The sequence below is a fragment of the Tripterygium wilfordii genome, chromosome 16 (assembly GCF_013401445.1).
Source record: "Tripterygium wilfordii isolate XIE 37 chromosome 16, ASM1340144v1, whole genome shotgun sequence".
NCBI classification, from domain to species: domain Eukaryota; kingdom Viridiplantae; phylum Streptophyta; class Magnoliopsida; order Celastrales; family Celastraceae; genus Tripterygium; species Tripterygium wilfordii.
In genome coordinates, this window is record NC_052247.1 from 9,426,867 (window position 1) to 9,448,098 (window position 21,232).

The following is a 21,232-nucleotide window of genomic DNA, read 5'->3' on the forward strand; positions in this document are numbered from 1 at the left end:
TTTCCAAAAATTACAAGAAAACATGAGAAAGAAAAGAATCCCAGAAATCATTATTATTGATCTCTGAGATTGCCTAGTATCAACCTAACACAGAAGACGCGTAAAGGTAAGGATCCCAATACCCATTTGTGCCAACCCAGCCATTATTCTCACAGTGCATAATTTGTTGCTGATCAGAAAGCCAAAACCCTTCTGTGGTACCAACACTTTGCTGAGCCATTGGCATGTTCACTGTATTCAACTTTCCAATTCTATTGTTCATTATCAACTCTCCGATCGTGCACTGATCCGAATAGTGTAAATCAACTGGTGCTTGTGCCAGTGGTGGTGGTGCTGCTGCTGGTGTCGTTGCTCCTGAGAGTGGCCATAACAATCCACCGTCAGAAACATGGTTCATCATACCCCATGTAACTTCCTGTACTGGTTCATTAGACCATAGCGGTATAGTTTGCGCCGGATTTTGCCATTGCAACCCACCATGACCTACCACCAACTGATCACCACCGCTGCAATTCTGATTCTGACTATGACTATGATCATGATTATGGCTATGTTCTCCCACACGTACTTCCTTGCCCGCGGACACCAAACTCGTAGAAACCTGAACAGGATTCATGATTGGTGATGATAGTACCTCCTTCTTTGTACTATTATTAGCACTATTGTTGAATTGAATTGGAACTTGCTTGATAGAATTAGTATTATTATTAGATGAAATCACACACGAAGACGGCTTCCCATCATGTAACTTAGCCTTAAGAGCACCAAGAAGTCCATCTCCCTCAGTCCCTCCTCCTCTACAAAAATCCTCAAACGAAAAAGGCTCGATGTTAACGCTGACTCTGCTAGCACTCGTCGCGGGCTGAGGCAATTCAAAGTTTGTTCGAGCATTAGCGCCACGCAAGGCACGAGCAGCGTCATCATAAGCCCTTGCTGCTTCTTCTGCAGTGTCAAATGTTCCAAGCCAGAGCCTAACCTTCTGCAGAGAATCCTTAATCTCCGCAACCCATCTCCCCGACGGTCTTTGCCTTACACCAATGAACTTTTGGTGTCCTCTCGACGAAGACTTCCTCTTTCCACGCTTAGCTTCACTTGGTTCCGCCCCCATTTTCAACGACTCCAACTTCCTTTCACCTTATCGAACCTTATGAAAAAACTGAGGTGCTGGTTTTTTATATAATGGTGATCTCAACATCAAGAATCTTTTGCCTTCCATATACAGACATTGTAGAAGATGACAACATTTTGACTCTTAGATATAGCAGGTCATGTTGTTTACATCGCCAACAGCTTTAAATTCCCCACTTCACAACTGTAGTATACCTCTGTCACTCATTGTCAACAATTGATAATACTTTTCAGATTTTACTGATGCAATAGAACGCCAATAAAATTAACATATGAATCAAACGAGAGGTCATTTTGTACTTGTTCTTCTTGTCTAGTATTGTGACCAAGAAACCAATAGTCATTGCCCTGTATTGTTTGCTTCTTCCTCCATTGTTATTATCTCTGTCTGGGTATAACTAGTCGTTGTATTTGCCATGATTTTTAAGAACACTATAAAACACCAACTAGAAATCAAAACAAGGGACTGAATATACAATAACACATGGGAATTGCTTCTATTCCTTTTTGTTATTGGATTAAATATACATATATATACCAGCTTTCAGCTTTGGTGGAAGATGTAACTATGCGAATTATTTTTACCTATACAAGCTGGAATGGCGAGGGTTCTTATGGTACATACGGCTACTGTAGTTGTGCCATAGGTGATGTGAATTCATGTGACAGACCCTTTGTCCCACATCGTTTGGGTGAGGGCTTGTGAAGTGCTTTATATGGACAAGTCCTTCCTTAACTAGCATGATGCGTTTTAAAGTGATTCTTAGCCAAAGATGGCCTAGAGCCTACAATATCATGCTGGTAGGTTGGGCTTTTCATCATATGGTATTGGAGTAGGCATAAGCCCGTGACAGACCCTTTGTGCATGTGCAAAGTGAGGGAATTGACGTGAATTCATGTGACAGACCCTTTGGCAAGCCCTTCCTTAACTAGCATGACACGTTTTAAAATGGTTCCTTGGCTGAGATGGTCCAGGGCCTACAATATCATGCTGGTGGGTTGTGCGTCGTGGGCTGAGATGGTCCAGGGCCGACAATATCATGCTGGTGGGTTGTGCTTTTCATCATATGGTATTGGAGTAGGCATAAGCCCCGTGCTTATGCAGAGTGAGGGAATTGATGTGAATTCATGTGATAGACCATTTGTGCTTGTGCAGAGTGAGGGAATTGACGTGAATTCATGTGACAGACCCTTTGTCCCACATCGCTTGGGTGAGGGCTTGTGAAGTGCTTTATATAGGCAAGCCCTTCCTTAACTAGCATGACACGTTTTAAAATGATTCTTGGGCTAAGATGGTCCGGGGCCTACAATATCATACTGGTGGGCTGAGCTTTCCATCAATAATAGTCTTTGTTTAACATGCCTACGTTTGATGCCATCCAAACATTTGGGTAGTCACTTTTCCACCTCTGGGAGGTTATATGTTCAAGTGGGGAGGAGGGTTATTTTCTCCATATTAAATACGTCGTCATGGTTATCATCCCGTCCACTCCTCTCATATCATATGCGAGAGCAACAGATGGGAATGAAATTGTTCAAAATAGAATTTAAGCAAAGCTCTAACTACACATTCAAATTTAATGACATGTAAGTGAGTTTGGCTCAAGAGTTGAAGGTTGCGGAAGTTAGACAGAGGCATAATCGATCGATCGATTGGGATTGTCGATCAATCAACCTCGTTTGATACTATGCACCTCAAGTGAGTGGTAAAGTCGATCGGGGGACTAGATAAGTCGATCGATCCACATTGGGACCTCTCGTTTTAAAGTTGTAAAATAAGTAGAATTCTTATTAGGTTTCAAGTTAGAAACCCAAAACAAATTAGAGTTTTTTTTGCCTATGTTTCGTGTAGCTTATAAGATTTAAGATTGGTGCCACTTTCTATGTGTGGTCGGAAGAGAGGGTTTTGAGGTGTGAGAGTCCAACAGAAAAGAGATTTAGTGATTAGTTCTTGAGTTCAAGAACTTATCTTTTTTCTATAAAATCTTCTTCATATTAGTGAAATTCTTCGTTGTTCTTTGCCCAAGAACTTAGACAAGGTGTGCCAAACCTCGTTAAATCTTGTGTCTTCTTTCTCTTTTGTTTCTATATATTTTCTATATTCGAGTTTTGTCAGTACATCGATTGATGTTGTGGAACCGGCAGACAAGTTCAAAAGGTGTTTGGACTTGGTTGTAGTTAATCTCTACAGTTTGAGATTGTGTTGGAGAAAGCAACATTATGAAGTATGTCCTCAATAAAGAACGAAGAATTTAGAGTAGACCGTCGTGTTTGTTTTGCTGTTTGATTTTGTGTCTGTCACACTCAACTTTGATCAAAGGTGGAGATTTGTGAAGTTTGACTCAAGAGTTGAAGGCTAGGGAAGTCAGATAGAGGCATAGTCGGTCAATCGACTGGGATTGTCAATCGGCCGACCTCGTTTGATGTTGTGCTCCTCAAGTCAGTGATGAAGTCTATTGTTGGGTCTAAATTAACCTTACTAGCAAGTGTACTAGTCGGCGACTACAGCACAATGATAAGCAAGGGTCGAATCCACAGGGACGGTGTTATATCTAATCCAAATGTATATTTGTATGTATGTATGGACAATGCAAACAAAAGTAAAGTTCAACTCAAGATTGTTTGGTTGGGTAATTAAACTAAGACAAGCAAATAGCAAAGTGTTTTTGGTATTTTCTTAGAATAAAGATGTAACTAATGCAAATGAGATGAATGAGATGAACACCAAGGCTTTGGAATCCCCCTTGGGTAATGACTTGCAATGACACAAATTCACACACATATTTGCTAATTCGGGCATAACGAATCCGTACCTAAGTCGGTTTTAGCGCACTTAAGCCAAATCTCCCTAAAATCGATTACTAGCCATCTTATTGGTCTAGGTCGGATATTCCTAAATACATTCTAGCCATCTTATTGGTCTAAACATGCATAGGAATTCATGGAGTTCTATGGAGATTAGAATTCATACAAATTGTCACCTAATTAAAGGGAGACACATTCATAATCAAGTGTTTCAAGAAGCATAATCTACTTGACATATTATTGTCTAAGCAAATTCTCCAAACAATTTCATCCAAAAACCTAAAGTGTTGGCCAAACACCACAAGCATGAAGAAATTGCAATCAAACATAGAAACACAAGATTTATACCCAAATCAACTCATATATATGTAAATCAAGTCATAAACAAAGTCATCAAACCCAAGGCTTCATCCTAGCCTTGGCAAAAGAGGTTTAGTTACACATAATGAGAGAAAAACACAAGAGGAGAGATGAAAAAATCATGAACAAACCCAATTAGTTGAGTAAATCCAAGTTGAGCTGAAGAATCTCTCCTCCTAGCTCCAAGAGTCGCCTTCCCCCTCTGGTTTCGCTCTCCAGAAAATCAGTTCGAAGTCAAAAAGTCCCTTGCGGCTCGAGCAATTCGCGAATTAAGACATCCAGAAAATTGCTTTGTGCGCCTAGGCGTGTTGAATTCACGCCTAGGCGCAATCCTAGGCGTGCACCACTTCAATTTCAAGTCCATCTCCTGGACTGGGCGTGCAGGAGTGATTCTGGGCATGCACAAATATTGCGCCTAGGAGTGGAATGATTCCAAAATCTCCATACGACGTCTGATTTGCACGATTTTAGCGTCTACGGAAAGCTTGAGATGTCTAGTTTCCAATGCCTTTTATTTTGCTCGATTCTGATAACATGACAAAAAGTTATAAGTATTTGAACACACGAAGATCGGTGGACATTTCCTTCAATTCAGCCCATTTTCTGTCGCTTTTCATCCAAACCGCAATCAACCTATCAAAATACAAATCAACACATAAATACACTAATTATTTATCAAAAGGAAGCTTAAGAGGGGGAGATTTCTACCAAAAACAATAGGTATTATCATACCTATCATCTATCGAGTGACTAGATAAGTCAATCGATCTACATCGGGACATCTCATTTTAAAGTTGTAAAATCAGTAAAATTCTTATTAGGTTTTGATTTAGAAACCCAAAACGAATTAGAGTTTCTTTCTCTTATGTTTCGTGTAGCCTATAAGAGTTAAGATTGGTGCAACTTTCTATGTGTGGCCGGAAGAGAGGAATTTGAGCTGTGAGAGTGTGAGAATATGAGAGAAAAGAAATTTGATGGTTAGTTCTTGAGTTCAAGAGCTCATCTTCTTTCTTTTTTTCTATAAATCTTCTTTATATCAGTGAAAATTTTCGTTGTTATTCCTATGAGGACGTAGACAAAATGTGTCAAACCTCGTTAAATTTTGCATCTTGTTTATTTTTGTTTTCATATATTTCCCATATTCGAGTTTGATCGTTAAATTCGTAATCGCCGGATGTGATGCTAGACAAGGACATGTGGGCCTTATTACGTTTGCATGAAAGATTACTCTGAATACTAATTAATTTAAACACAAATGGGCCTTGTGCGGTCAAGTATGGACTTGATAAGAACGGCCCAAGACTCCTGCCATGTCAAGAAATAATGAAGAAAAGTGGATGTTCCCTGTTGGGTTTCACTTGTGAATAAGCATTTTGTGAAATTTTTTTTTTTGATAAGTAAAGTAATTAGTAATAGATGCATAAATTACCATTTTCAAAATTTTACAAGCATATAAATACACTAAAAAAATCATAACACTTTTATGATCAAGTGCTATTAGAACACTAGCTACCACAAGTCTTATTAAAATCAATTTAATTAACACCGTGAAATTGCCTTTATAATTATAGTACTTTGAATCTCTTTTTTTTTTTCCCTTGATAATTTCTATATTTAAACTATATTAAATATTTATTAACGATGTAATGTAACCCGAATTAAATCCAATTAAAAGAGGACACCATCATTTTTTAAAGGGAAATGCTATCGAATATCATTTGGGCATTGAATAAACGACATAAAAGTAATTTGGAATATAAAAAAAATTCTATTAAAATATTTATTTTAAATTTAAAAAATTAAGTGAGAGATTGTACATAACACCTAACATTAGTGAATCTTTAACCATTACCTTAGGATACTCGCATATTTATTTTAAATGTTAATCGGATGAGCTTTAAATGCGACATTGAACTATTGAAGTCTCACATCAAATTTATTTGGGTCGGTAGGAATGGATTAATTAATTAATTAATTATTATTACGACACGTAATGCAAAAAATGAATACTAAATTATTATTACTATAATACTACTATTATTTATTTATTTGTTTCTTTAAGAATTATTATAATTAATGTAATTATTTATTATTTATTGAGTTTAGGACTTTTTAGTAAATATATGAGCAGACTTAAATATAACGCTACGCGGCTCAAATGAGAAATCCTCTACGGTTCAGTCCTACCCTTATAGTCAAGTCACCAAAAGTAGCTCTTTACGTGCGTGGAGTTAATTTCCTCTCTCATTCTCGATCTCTATCACTCGCTTTTGGTTTCCGATGAAGATTCAGATCGACTACAAGCTCCTTCAGTAATCCTAATTGTTAAATTATCAGTTGCAGGTATCGAGAAAACCCTAAACATTTGTCGTTTCTTTTTGCCATTCCGGTGCATGAAGAGGTTCTTCGTGTTTTGCAATTGATCTCCCTAATTTTTGAAGAAGTTTAAGAATTGCTCATCCGATACGCGGAGCTATTCAGATTGCCTCCGATAGGATATTTCACCTGCTACTCATATAAACTTAGATTCGAATATAAATCTGTATGTATATGTCGTGCTGGTGTTTGTTCGTAAGTGTGGATTTTATGTTATTTTGATTTTGGATAATGTGGAATACTTACTGTGACAATTAGCGTTGTGTTGTGTTTTGCCTCAAATTTTACTTAGCTGGTATGGTGGCTTTTAACAATTGTTTTCGACTGAGGATTCATGCATTCATATACATATGTGCGTCTATTTTTCTTCCTTTTTTTTTTTTTTTTTTGTTTCCTCATTATGCTTACAGTCTTGCTTCTGTTTCACTTTTTATTCAGGGTTGATTGGTTGAAGAATTGTGCGGAACAATGTTTGGTTCGAATACCCGTAAGTGTTTATTTTATCGAGCACATGCTGTTATTTGATTCCTTAGTTGCTTGCATATACTTTTTCTCCTGAGGAAATTTTGTATTAATTAACCAGTTTTCTTGTTACAGCTTTGAATTTGCTATTGCTTTCTTTTTCTTTACGTATCCACATTCTGACAACCATGTTATACTTAAGATGGTTAACTTTTTTTTTTTTTAATTCTGAAAATTTGTGATTTTTTAATGGAAATGAAGTCATTGCTGTTTAAGAGATTGTTAATTTTTTGTTTTGTGCACAACACATTCCATGGTAGAGTGTATATTTTGCTTCATATTCTTACACGTTGTTGTCTTTATGGTGATTGTATCTCATCTAGAATATGTAGACGATTATGCAAGTTCATGTTTTTTTTTAAAAAAAAAAGTTTTCCACTGCATATAATCGTTTGGAACATAATTTCATGGTTCTTACTTTGGGTCTGGAAATTGATCTATGTTTTTCAAAGACAGCCTGAGATTGGGTAATCGATTAAGATATTATTTTTATGGATTGGTTTCATATTGTATGGTTCAATATTTTATATATTTTTTAAATACTAATAAATAAGTGGAATTCCTTTAACAGCTTTTGGGCAGTCATCTACTAGCCCATTCGGGACGCAGTCCGTCTTTGGGCAAAACAGTGGTGCGAGTAATAATCCTTTTGCTCCCAAACCTTTTGGCAGCACAACACCATTTGGTTCACAAACAGGTAGTTCCATTTTTGGGGGCACTTCAACTGGTGTGTTTGGGCCTACCCAATCTTCTTCACCCTTCTCTTCGACAACGGCATTTGGTGCTTCATCTTCTCCCTTTTCAACACCTGCTTTTGGAGCTTCTTCTACCCCGGCTTTTGGTAGTTCATCGGCATCCTTTGGTGGTATGTATGTTTATAGATCAGTAATACGTTATATCAAATTCAGCTGTGTTTTTTTGTGTCTTGCTAATTCTTGGATATTTTTGACATTGAGAAAGGGGTTATAGTTCGTAATCTCTAGTTTTGGGAATTTTCATAACTCATTTAAGTTTGTTTAGGTTTTAATATATCGAACTCTTGTGTGCGCAGTGCGCTATAATTCCAATTTAATTGCAATTTCAATTTTTGCTCAGGCATTTTGGCATTTATGGCAGGATAATGTTTGCTTTTGTGGATAGTTTATTATGTTATTAAGATGATATGGATTTAATGTTGAGATGTTTATTGGATAATTTAGTTGGCTGATATGAGAAAAAGTATTTTGACTGACTTTTAGAACAAAGGAATTACGACTCAATCGTGTTTTTGTGACTACTTTCTTGTACGGACTGCTAGTTTTGTTACAATAACGAGTTGGGTACATACTTAACTCTTCAGATCAGGAAAATTCAACCACGATATTTCTTTCTATATATTAAAGTAATTTTGGTTGGTTCTATGACAAATATAAATTTGATCATTTGTTCATATCAAACAAGGGTGGAAGGTGATAAAGCAACATTAAGAGAGAGAGAGAGAGATATACCATGTGTTATAGGAAAGGATGTGTTCTTAATTCTTATATTGTTTAATATGAATACTGGTCACGTGTCCTTAAATTGCAAAGATATGTTTGGCATACGTCCTGGTGTTGCTCAGGTGGGATTTAGAGGGCTGTTAGGTTTTCCTGCCCGGTAAAAATATATTCGAAGAGAACTAGTTAATTACTGGAGGAAACTTTTGTTCTTCCTCTGGCTAATTCTTATTTTACTTCTAGTCATTGAAACTTGTTTATTTAATTTCTCTTTATAGTTTTCTTGCTTCTTTTTTTGATTTTTTTAGCTTCTTGGGGACACAGATGTGTCTTTGATGACAATAATATATTATTTGTAGTTTTTCCATTTTTGATGGTGTTAAATTCGGGCAGATAAACTTATCATCTAATAATGGGCATACCTTATAGCATAAAAAGTTATGTTATCTTGTGAACCTCTTCGTTGGTAATCTGCGCTCATAGCTCAATGTCATTCACCCTACTATATTTTCCCCTTGTAGGATCTTCTGTTTTTGGTCAGAAGCCTGCTTTTGGTGGTTTTGGCTCTGCTGCTCAAACAACTCCTTTTGGAAGCGCAACCCAGCAGTCTCAGCCTACATTTGGCAGTAGTGTATTTGGTTCTTCCTCACCCTTTGGTGCATCAAGTCAGGGTGCTTTTGGTGCCACGAGCTCCCCTGGATTTGGTACCACGAGCACCCCTGCTTTTGGTGCAGCTAGCACCCCTGCCTTTGGCGCCACTAGCACTCCGGCATTTGGTGCCACTAGCACTCCGGCCTTTGGTTCAACATCAACTCCAGCATTTGGCAGCACTGGTTCTGCATTTGGTGTGTCAAATTCTCCAATGTTCGGATCTGGGGGAGCATTTGGTGCTTCAAGCTCTCCTGCATTTGGTTCTCCGGGAACTCCTGCATTTGGTGCTTCAGGAACCCCTGCTTTTGGGGCTCCGGGCGCACCTGCTTTTGGGGCCTCAAGCACCCCCGCTTTTGGGGCGTCGGGAACCCCTGCTTTTGGGGCCTCGGGCACTCCCGCTTTTGGGGCCCCTGGCACTCCCGCTTTTGGAGCCTCGGGCACTCCCGCTTTTGGGGCCTCGGGCACTCCCGCTTTTGGGGCTTCAAGCACTCCCGCTTTTGGGGCTTCAAGTACCCCATCCTTCAGCTTTGGGTCCTCCCCTGCATTTGGGCAATCAGCTTCGGCATTTGGTAGTAGCCCCTTTGGAACTGCTACTGCTCCTTATGGAGCTCAGAGTTCCCCGTTTGGTAAGTTTGTTTGATTTATATAATTGGCTGTTCTCAAGATAATTTTTATTGGGTGGAGGCTTTACTTCCTTCTAAACAGGGAAAAAAGAAAAAAAAAATAATATTACTGGTCGTTTAATTGTATCCAAACATGAGTTGTGTTGCAGGAACACAGGCTACAACATCAGCATTTGGGAGCAGTACCTTTGTGCAGTCTGCCGGTGGAACTCCACGCGTGGGAAGCAGGGTAGCCCCTTATACGCCAACAACTGAGACAGACAGTAGTGGTACACAGCCTGCTGGGAAGTTGGAGTCGATATCAGCCATGCCTGTCTACAAAGATAAAAGCCATGAGGAGTTGAGATGGGAAGACTATCAAGTGGGAGATAAAGGTAATTCTTATTAAATATTTTCTCGAAGATTATAGAATTATTTAGCCAGTTGCGTATGTTGAGTTGTTGACTGATTTTTTGTGTTATAATCTCAAATTTCAGGTGGACCACTCCCTGCTGGTCAACCTGCTGCTGGGGTTGGCTTTGGTGCTCTGGCTCCACAGTCCAGTCCTTTTGCTTCATCATCAACATTTGGTCAAACATCTGCAAATCCATTTTCTAGCTCGACTTCCTCCAACTTATTTGCTTCAAAACCTCCTGGTTTTGGTGGTCAAGGCTTTGGAAGCTCATCCACTCCTGCATTCGGTTCTTCACCTTTTGGTCCTTCTTCTTCTCCCAACCCTTTTTCAACAACCTCATCTGTATTTGGGACAACAGCAACATCCGTATTTGGGTCTGGTCCATCTCCATCAGTTTTTGGATCATCAAGCTCATCGACATTTGGGTCATCCCCTTCCATCTTTGGTTCTACATCTCAGACACCATCAATATTTGGTTCTACATCTCAGGCGACAACCCCAGGGTTCGGCTCCAGCATTAATTTCGGTAACACTCAGACATCTCCCCTATTCCCGTCCATCACACCTTCACTTGGACAGACGGGGTCGGCTTTTGGACAGAGTACTACCCCTTCCTTTGGACAGAGTACTGCCCCTTCCTTTGGTCAGCAGGGTGGATTCGGTTCTAGTGGTTTTGGGGGAAGCTTTTTCGCAAGCGCTCCATCAATGATTCCTTCAAGCAGCCCAATGGGTTTTGGCCAAACAACTGTAAATACCTCGCTTTGCCCTGGATATTAGGGTTTCATGTTGACACATTAATTAAATTGGTTTTTATTGTCTCTATCTGTAGCCTTCTATTTCAACGCCTTTTCAACCAGCTCAGCCTGCACCGACTGCTGGTGCTTTTGGCTTCAGCAACTTTGGCCAGACACGAGCAGGTAATTTTGGTTTAATGTGTTTGATTGTACTATTTTCAAACTAATGATATCCTTTAAATTTTACTATATTGCCTTTGTAGCTAATGCAAGTGGATTTGGTGGCACATCAAACCTTTTTGGTCAGAGTAATTTGGGACAGTTGTATGTCTCCCTCTTGTTGTCCCTGCTCACTTTGCATGCTTATTTTTTATGCTATTTTTATGGAACTGGATATTAATTATATTAAAAAACTGTCGTGCTTGCCTTTACAGTTCTGCCACACAAGGCTCAACTGTCATGCAACCGGCACCCATTACTAATCCATTTGGAACACTTCCTGCCATGCCCCAAATGTCAATTGGTCAAGCTGGAGCTGCCCCTTCCGTTCGATATGGAATTTCAACCATGCCTGTAAGTATTACCTGTCTGAATTTTTGCTTTGTCTATTCTTCTGCATTGAGATGATTTAGTTTAGTTTGCTGAGGGCTGTTCGTATCGTTTTATGGTTGCTAATTTGCTATTGATCTTTTTTCTGAACTTAAAAAGTTAAAATTTTACTTTTGACTTATGAAAGGAATCTAATGGTTCGTTGTTTGCGATTTCGACTTTGTTTTCTATCAGGTAGTTGAAAAGCCTGCTCCTGTGAGAATATCATCCTTATTGACTTCTCGACACCTTTCACAAAGGCGGATTAGGTGGCCTGCAAGGAAATATCAGTCTAAGAATGATGGTCCAAAGGTGAGAAAAATGCCTACTTCTGGTGAAAATCATCATGACGTTTCTGTCTATCATTATTTGGGCATTTGTAGGTTCATATGTTGGTCTTTTTAATATTCCATTTGGGTGGTTGGTTTATGCAGGTTCCATTTTTCGATGATGATGAAGAAACAGCAAGCACGCCAAAGGCAGATGCTTTTCTCATTCCCAGGGAAAATCCAAGAGCGTTGGTTATTCGTCCCATAGACCAGTGGCCTTCGAGGTCTAATGCGGAGAAAGCTTCTCCCTTGAAGGATAGGTCTACCCCAGTGCATGAAAATGGTAATTAGATCTCCCGCTAGTGCCATCGACTGCATGTGAATAAGAAAGAATATTTTCTTAACTAGTGCATAAACTCGCTGTCAGTTAGTACTCAGTTAGTACCATTTTATATGCCCCACAATGATATACAAAAATGAATATTGTACTATTAAGAGGGTATATACCCAAAGAATGAAGTAGCAGAAATGAGAATGTTGCGTCGGACGTACAATAACACAAGGAATGATGTAGCCGACCGCAAACTTTTGGGATGAAGGCTCGGTTGATGATGATGATATGATATAAGGTGGGGGAAGCTGGAATCAAAGGAGAAAATAGTTTGAGTTCGTCTGAGTATTTACATTGGAGGGATAGTGATTCTACAGTAAGAAGAGTTAAAGTTCAAGTAAAAGATTATAAAAAATAAAAATAAAAGGGAGACCAAAAATGAGTTTGATGGAAGTGACTATAAAATGATATGGACTCAACACGCTTTGTAGAGAGGATTTTGGGCTGTGTTGTGTGTTGTTTCTGAAAATTTTCTAAAATAAAGGGAGTGTTTTAGTAGTTAAAGGTTTCTGGGCTTAGAGGATTTTGGTAAAACTTTTCATTGTAAATTTGCACATCCATAAGCTGGTGAATATGCTATTATGAGATCATGTATCATTCCAGATAACTTAATCCTTTGAATGATTACCATGCATATAGTTATATGCAGATGTTTGTTGTTTGTGAATATATTGTGTCGGAGTATTTTCAAACTGCCCAATCACCTAATATCACAGACTGACTTTTTAAATAATTTCCTTATGTAGGCAAAACTTCTGGAGAGGCAAATATTCCTGCTGATGGAGACAGTAAGACTATTTATTAATACATACTCCATTCCTCTGAGCTTTTTTCTCTGTTTATGTTGCAAGAGAAGACTTGTTTCTCATTTAGGGAATCTTAATGCTGAGCAAGACCCTCTGTCCTTCTAGTAATGGGAAAAGGTGAAGTGGAAAAAAACACAAGTAGTTGGGTTCACTTGTTAAAAAGAGGTCCTGCTTATTATTGTATAGCTTTTAAAATGACCATTTGGTGGAGTTCCTCGGAATCGGACATGTTAGTGCAACAGAAAGTTCGTGCTTTCATCCTCTTTTATCGGCTAGTATAGTCAAAATTACCATTTCATGCTTTTCGAGCTAGAGATGGAGTTTCCTGTGATTGTAAAGGAAAAAAGTTTCTGGTGTCGCCCTCTGATGCAATTACCAATTGCGTGAATACATTTCTCTAGTTTATACGTTCACTCTTGATGATCATAACATAAAAGGGAACTAACTGTATCCATTACTTTCACCTTCATTTTTTTTCTAATAAAAAACTAACAAGCAATTTGAAAATTTTGGTGTTAATTTCGACTCCATTTGCTACTATTTGTGCTTTTGATCAATATTTGTTCTGATTTGCACCTGTTGCAGACAATCCAGTTGAAGATGGCATTGTGAAGGAGCAAGTTTATCGTACAGTCAACCAGAAACCTAATGGAGTCCATGATGATCATTCTGTTCAGAAGGAGGATGCATATACGACACTTAGTGGTCACAGAGCTGGTGAGGCTGCAATTGTGTATGAACATGGGGCTGATATTGAGGCATTAATGCCAAAGCTTCGGCGTTCTGATTACTACACAGAGCCTCGGATCCAGGAATTGGCTGCCAAGGAAAGGGCTAAACCAGGGTTCTGCAGGCATGTGAAGGACTTTGCAGTTGGACGGCATGGTTATGGCAGCATCAAATTCTTGGGTGAGACAGATGTGAGGCGACTTGATCTTGAGGCCTTGATTCAGTTCAATAACCGTGAGGTGATTGTATATATGGATGAAAGCAAGAAACCGCCTGTTGGGCAAGGTCTCAATAAGCCTGCTGAGATAACCCTTCTCAACATAAAATGCTTTGAGAAAAAGACCGGGCAACAGTATATAGAAGGGCCTAAGATTGAGAAATACAAGGAGATGCTTAGGAGGAAGGCTGAGGACCAAGGTGCAGAGTTTGTGTCCTACGATGCCAAAAAAGGGGAGTGGAAGTTCCGGGTCAACCACTTCAGTACGTACAAACTTGACGATGATGGAGATGACTGGTGTACTCAAACAACCTCAGTTTGCTAAGGAAAGGGGTTATCTTGATGCCTTAAATGGTAGTTGGTGTTGAAAGAAAATATGTGTGATGCATGGTTTCAAGGGTTTTGTTTTGTGATCGCCAAACTGCGTCATATTACATTATTACTGTACACCTTTGCCTAATCCAAACCCTCCTTTGTTGTAAAATTTTATATGTTGTGGGGTTTTCTCTGGTGCTTTTTTTTTCGTGGGATTCATCATTTCTGGTATATTTGAAGTTTGGTTTGAAGTTTGTAGTGGATGAGCCGAAAGTTTGTTGGACAAACCAATATTCGAAATTCAGTCTGTTCTAAGGGCGGACTTATTTACATATGCCTTTGAAATTCCTCTTGCATGTTTCAATATCTCAATTCAGTATGTTCTCTTCATACTAGATTAATTAATAAAACTGAGGTAAATGAAGAGAAAACAGGAGAAAAATTGTAAAACGATAGGAAGAACTGTAAGAACAAAAGTGAAATCCAAACCTTTGAATGGGTAAAAAAGTGGATTTAATAACTTGGCATTAGCCTAGTGGTTATATCATCATGCTTAGTTAGAGGTGAAAGATCTCTCAAGTCGAGTGTTCGAACTAGTAGGACGTAATTCCTTGGTATTTTTTGGCTTCCATGAACCAAGAGTCGATGGCATGAGCTCGCTTCCTGGAAAAGGTTAAGAGCTTTATTCTAGATTTTGACCTAATCTTATTTGCACATTAGGCTTTGGCTCAGGATTAAATTGGTGGCCTACTATGCACACGGGGTGGCCATCCATGGGTTAAACTGACCCGGGGGTCACAGAGTGGCCATTAAACTGGGCCTTCCCAGTCAAAATAAAAAAAAAAATTATGAGTTATGAGCATGACTAAGCATACACGTTTGTGGGCTTGGTTTAACAGCTAGAGTTTGGGTTGGGCTTAATGTTTTGCAGGCCTCACTGTGGGCTGTTTTGAACCCACCCAAATACCCAATGATATTTCAGGGTTGTAGGTGAAGAACCATTAAATAGGGTTTGCTTAAATAGAGGAGCGAAGCGGTCGTAGGGTTTTTCAAGCGGCAAGGGCAGTGAGAATTCTGTGAGTTTGTGAGAGGACGCAGCAGCCGCCGCCATGAAGACCATACTTTCGTCGGAGACGATGGGCATACCGGAGGGGGTGAAGATCAAGGTGAACGCGAAGGTGATAGAGGTTGAGGGACCCAGGGGCAAGCTGGTTCGCAACTTTAAGCACCTCAACCTGGATTTCCAGCTAATCACCGACGAGGAAGGAAAGAGGAAACTCAAGATCGACGCCTGGTTCGGTTCTCGCAAGACAAGTGCTGCCATCCGCACTGCCCTCAGCCACGTCGAGAACCTCATTACCGGCGTCACCAAGGGATACCGCTACAAGATGCGCTTTGTGTACGCTCATTTTCCCATCAACGCCTCCATCGCTAACTCTAACCGATCCATCGAGATCCGTAATTTCCTTGGAGAAAAGAAGGTATTCAAATTTTAACAATGCAATGCCTTTGAATATTCATTTGGATTCTGCGTGAATTTCAATTTCAGAAATCCGTTTCATGTTCAATGGAAATTTTCGTCATTTGTGTTCATGATAATGTAGGGTACGAGAGGACTCATTCATGCTCTCAAATCTTCTTAATCTCCAACTGCTCGAACTGTTAAGGTTAAATGTTGGAAATGGATTTGCGAACGTTAAGTTAAGATGGCTATAGTCAATAAATCAAGTGTATTGTAAAAGCAATTATCTTTTTATTAAAGTATGTCGCACCTTCTTGATTTTGTTACTTCTGCTAAATGCCCGTTAAAGCATCTGTTGAATGGAGTCATTATCATTTAATATTTGGCTATCTATACTCTGATTTATATTGCAATGATAGATTAATTTTACAACTACGATACTATATGCCCATTCCATACCTTACTGATAGGATGATCATTCTAAAATTATGTTGTAAGATAATAATCTGTAGAAACAAGGTTGATTGTGAAATTGTCATTTTAATATAAATCGGAGGATATAATTTGACCATATTATAGTTATGGATAATCTCATGACTAGTAATCATGTTGCAGTATAGGGAGTTAAACCTAATTTTCTTTGGTTAATGTGAATTTATGTTTAACTTAGTTTCTGTGAGCTAATGCCATAATAAATTGCACTACGAGCTATCTAGACAAATGTGGATGGTCGACTTAGTAGATGTGTCTTGTTGACTGATTTGGATTGTGTTATTATGCTTGGAATATCAGGTACGTAAGGTGGATATGCTTGAAGGTGTGACAGTTGTTCGGTCCGAGAAGATCAAGGATGAGCTTGTATTGGATGGGAATGATATTGAGCTTGTCTCACGATCAGCTGCCCTGATAAACCAGGTAATTTTCTTTCCTTTGTGTTTATGTGTTTGTGCCAGTGGTGATGGAGGGGGTTTCAAAGACTAGCTGTACAACTCGGAGGTCTTGCACTTGAATCCCCTGGCCCAGCCCATTTGGGTTTCACTTATGCTAGTGGCTTATAGGTAGTTGTAATTATTTGTGGTTTACTGTGCTAGGTGAGTCTAATGAGGCTGCCCAACCTTGGAGAGTTTCCCCGTCTTAAAAAAACCCTCATATTTGTGTTCACTGACACATTTTGATATGTTTTTGGCATGACTGAAAGTTAAAATCACCTTTTTCAATGTGAATACGTTGTTATCATCATGTTTTCATGTCCTGATTGTTGTGCTTTAATGTTTTGGACAGAAATGCCATGTGAAGAACAAAGATATCAGAAAGTTCCTTGATGGTATCTACGTCAGTGAGAGAGGCAAGATAGCGGAAGAGGAATGATTGAGTATAATTAAGAGGAGAATATATCAATGTGGAAGTTCAATTTTCCTTTTTATCCTTTTGTCATTTTGATTTTAAAGCTGGAGTGTGAGAATGTTTTTTCTTGTTTGCTTGTATGGGATTTTGGCAGCAGGAAATATTGGATATTTGCCAGTAGCATTTTATTAGCAGTAATTATGTTGCCTTGTGTTTGCTACTTTTGAGCTACTTGTTTTGGGTACTGTTCACGTGAAATATTGACCAAGGTTTTGGAGGTTCATGGCAGAATCAGTCCTTGTAGCTATTATTCCAATTTCTAGAGACCATTGGTGTACTTAAGTATCGTAGATTTAGTTTTCTGCACTACTGAGCGATAAGGGATTATTTCTGTGTTGGGTATTTTTGGATGTAAGAGGTTGTTATGATCCAGTGATAAATGTGATGGATTTGTATAAATTAGGTCTTTAATGTAGTTGGGAATAGTTAGTGGCTACTCTACAATTGAAAGGCAGACGTGCTCTTGTTCTGGATGCAACTGATGAATATGATAATTGCACTGAAGCGTTCTCTATTTGCCTCTTGATGCTCAAAGTGCATCCTTGGAGGCAATGCTTGCAAAAAATAATCGGAGACTTGGTGGGTTGGAATGTTTGTGGCTTGTGAGTGTTTGGCTGATTCTGCAGGTGATTAAATAGTTCTATGTAAACGAGTAAAGCATTCTTTAAAGCTTTTCAAGCTTAATTGTTTTTACTTTATATGGAAATGTCATTCACAGGCTGTGGGATACAGTCTATCCAGTTCGTCATATATTGCTGGGCTGATTGTTAATCCCATTAGTATTAGTGTTAATGTAGTCATCCTCCCTTAACCAACATAAGGTAGAAAGTGAAAAGGTGGTTGTCAAAGACTTGGTGGGGATTGATCCTTCCCTACTATTTAGAACATGAGAGCTTTTGGTCAAGCTGTGTAGACATGGAAGCCTGTTCTTCATACGTGGCGATGGTGCTTGTTCAAATAGCTTACAAGTGCAAGAGGTCAAGCGTGCTTGTTCAAATAGCTTACAAGTGCAAGAGGTCAAGCGAAGGTGTTGGGTACAGTCATTTGCAGTCTGGTTCACTTATCTTCACTTTCTGGTAAAGAGGATTCCTGTTGAAACGCTTGGAGGCTAGGCCACTAATAAACTTTTACAGCTCCAGCGCGTCCGTTGGCGAAATGAAGCGTTGTAAAGAAAACTGGATTATAGGTTCTGCACTTATCCTGACCAGTTACATAGCATGGAGTGCGTGGCTAATTCTGCAGGTGATTGAATGATTATATCTAAGCATGCAATTGCAGCCTGTTTCATAGTTGTTTATGTTTATGGAACAGGCCCTAACAGGCTGTGGTCTACAAAGCTTGTCCGGCTCGTTTATCATTGAACACCTTGATTTGCTTCTTTGCATCATTGCAATCTTCTTTCCTTGCCTTGATTTTTGGAAGAAATCCTTCCTTATGGAAGCTGGAGTGGAATGTGCAGCTCCTGACCATCATATACTGCGCGAGTGTTCTATCGTTGCCTCGGTGGTGCTGCTGGACGACGTTTTTCCTGTCGTAGTTTGTTTTCTTCTTAATTTCACTTCATCTGTTTCAGGGAGTAGTGATCTCATCCTTAGTATACTATCTCCAAACATGGTGTATCAGTACTGAGGGGCCAGTTTTTTGCGGCAATGTTCAGTCCAATACTACTTATTGTCGTCGGATTGTTCTCAGCGATTGCATTTGCGGAGCAGCTTCATTTGGGCAGGTAAACAATATTTCTCATTGCTTTTTGCCTTTCACAGTCTGACTGTTAGTAACTACATAGGCCATAGTTCTTTGTTCCTTGACCGGACCTCTATTTTGAGGTCCTAATACTATCTAATTAGGAGGTTCTAGTGTTTATAGTAATTCATTTGTGTTTAAATAAAGTAATTTTACCCTTATACATGTTTCCCGTTGGTTCTGTAGGAAATCGGGCTTAAATGACTGAATTGGACACTTTTTGCTGTGAGGTGTCGGGACTTAGATTATGAAGATATTCTTGAAGACTACAAGCTCCAACGGTACACTAATCTATGGCCGAGATTGAATTGTTTTATGAATGGATTAGATTACAACAAGACTTGAAGGGTTAAGATGATCATTTAAAGGTGAATCCAATGGTTGTGCATAAGACAACATTCTTGCTTGCAATTTTTGACTTAAAAGAAGATCTTACTTGATTTTTGGAGTCAAAGATGGCTGCAAGTTGTTACACATTTAAAAGGAAATTGTTGGAGATACCAATGCCAAGATTTGGTGCAAGTTTGATCAAATGGTCAAAGATGACAAAATTGTTGGAGATACCAAGGTCAAGATTTGGTGCAAGTTTAATCAAATGGTCAAAGATGGCTGCAAGTGCACATGACAACTCAAATCTTGCAAAGCTAGACTTGGAAAATAATGCAAGTGCAACGGCTACATATTGCAAGGTTGAGATTTAATGAATTATTCATTCACTTCTCCAACATGAAGCCACCATAGGAGTAGTGTAGATCTAGTTTCTCTCTCGAAGTTTTCTTTGTTGTTTTTGGTGCTTTCTCTTGATTTTGTATAAACTCTGATTTAGATGACAATAGATTGGATGTTTTTTGCAACAATCATGAGTGGCTAAGTTCTCTTTCTAGTTTCTAGTCCCAAACGGTGGGTACTCGGTTTCGATTACTTAAGGTATGCTCAAAGAATCGTAGCTTCGATTTCTCTCTTTTAATTTCGTGATAGTTGTGTGATTGGATCTATGGGAATGACATATTTGCTTGTATTCTTGGATTGTCTAGTCTAGGGATTGCATCTAATGCGTTCGATTGAGAATTGTTAAACCCATTGCATGATTTCCTTAATTAATTGAGTTTTTCATTGCATAGCTATTAATTATGTGTATTGATGATGGGGTTTTGGGTTAAATTAGGAATGTGCATGGGAGAGTTATGGTTAATTGATCTTTGAGTGTGAAACTAGGGTGTTAGCCAAGCCAAGCCCCAAGGGGGAATATTAATTCATAATATTAGGTGCTTATCCCTTTGTGTTCATCGTAGATTAAGAGACCCGATGGCCTACATGTATGAATTGAAGTCTTATATCCTAATTCTCTTTGCATATGCATGATTGATAGTATCACACAATGCATTGTGTATGGTTGTGTGTGTTTGCAATGATACCTTGAGTATGAGAACCGAGTAGCCACCGGGACGGATTAGAGACTAGGTTTTTAATTAATTGTTTTAAATCCAATTTGTGCTTACTTTGATTACAAAATCGCTCATGCTACCGAGTCATTCGGCCCATTTCTTTTACTTGCTTTTATTTGATATTCATTGTGTTTATTAGTGTTAGCTAGTCATTTACATATCATTCACTTCAAATTTGCATTGCTTCCTCGTGGATCGATACCGGACTCACCGGTTTATTACTTGACGATACCCTACACTTGGGGTAAGTACACACACACACTTTGGTGTCGGTCAAGTTTTTGGCGCCGTTGCCGGGGAAGCGAGTGTCAAAGACGGAGTTGGGTGGCTTGTAGATGCTAGCTTTATGCTATTAAACACCATCAAATAAGGAAGGAGCACGGTCACGCTTCAAGGGTAACTTAGTTCCTCCCTTTTACTTGCTTTGTAGTGTAGTCGATTTAGTGTAGTTGCTGAAAAAAAAAAAAAAAAAAAAATTTTGTGAGGAGAACTTGGCGGATGGGGCTAACTTAGATTCCTATGGGCGATGGATGCCACCTTGTTTGCTGCTTGGTAGTGATACGTTGTTTGAGAGAGCTTTGTGCATTTTTATTTTTATCACTACTTGCTACATCTTGGTGTGTTATTGTTCCTAAGGTTGATTGTTGCTCTATTCCTATCCTTGCTCTTGTTCTTGCTTAATATTGTTCTTGGTTGTTCATTAATTGAAAAAAAAAAAAAAAAAAATCTTGTGTTACTTGACGTGGTTGATTGCTACTTTTGTGTGTTACTTGCTATTGTTCCTTGCCATCATGT

General features: G+C 38.9%; 2 protein-coding genes and 1 pseudogene across 4 annotated transcripts; all 3 read left to right on the top strand.

Annotated features, from left to right (window-relative positions):
- Window positions 1-6,461: 6,461 nt before the first annotated feature.
- On the top strand, window positions 6,462-14,715 carry LOC119980551 (nuclear pore complex protein NUP98A-like). Of its 3 annotated transcripts, none has more exons than XM_038823291.1 (13): window positions 6,462-6,636; window positions 7,108-7,156; window positions 7,763-8,056; window positions 9,188-9,943; window positions 10,090-10,314; window positions 10,417-11,081; window positions 11,164-11,251; window positions 11,332-11,392; window positions 11,503-11,641; window positions 11,852-11,968; window positions 12,091-12,268; window positions 13,063-13,104; window positions 13,717-14,715. In XM_038823291.1, exons 2-13 carry the CDS (start codon window positions 7,138-7,140, stop codon window positions 14,391-14,393), a joined length of 3,261 nt encoding a protein of 1,086 aa, XP_038679219.1. In that variant the 5' UTR covers window positions 6,462-6,636; window positions 7,108-7,137; the 3' UTR covers window positions 14,394-14,715. The 3 variants fall into 3 exon arrangements, with proteins under 3 accessions (XP_038679219.1, XP_038679220.1, XP_038679218.1); XM_038823290.1 differs by having other exon boundaries at window positions 6,463-6,636; window positions 13,708-14,715; XM_038823292.1 differs by lacking the exon at window positions 13,063-13,104 and having other exon boundaries at window positions 13,708-14,715.
- Window positions 14,716-15,401: 686 nt separating this feature from the next.
- On the top strand, window positions 15,402-17,472 carry LOC119981496 (60S ribosomal protein L9-like). Its single transcript, XM_038824642.1, has 3 exons — window positions 15,402-15,864; window positions 16,638-16,760; window positions 17,127-17,472. Exons 1-3 carry the CDS (start codon window positions 15,493-15,495, stop codon window positions 17,211-17,213), a joined length of 582 nt encoding a protein of 193 aa, XP_038680570.1. The 5' UTR covers window positions 15,402-15,492; the 3' UTR covers window positions 17,214-17,472.
- Window positions 17,473-17,800: 328 nt separating this feature from the next.
- LOC119980771 lies at window positions 17,801-19,046 on the top strand (annotated as a pseudogene).
- Window positions 19,047-21,232: the final 2,186 nt, after the last annotated feature.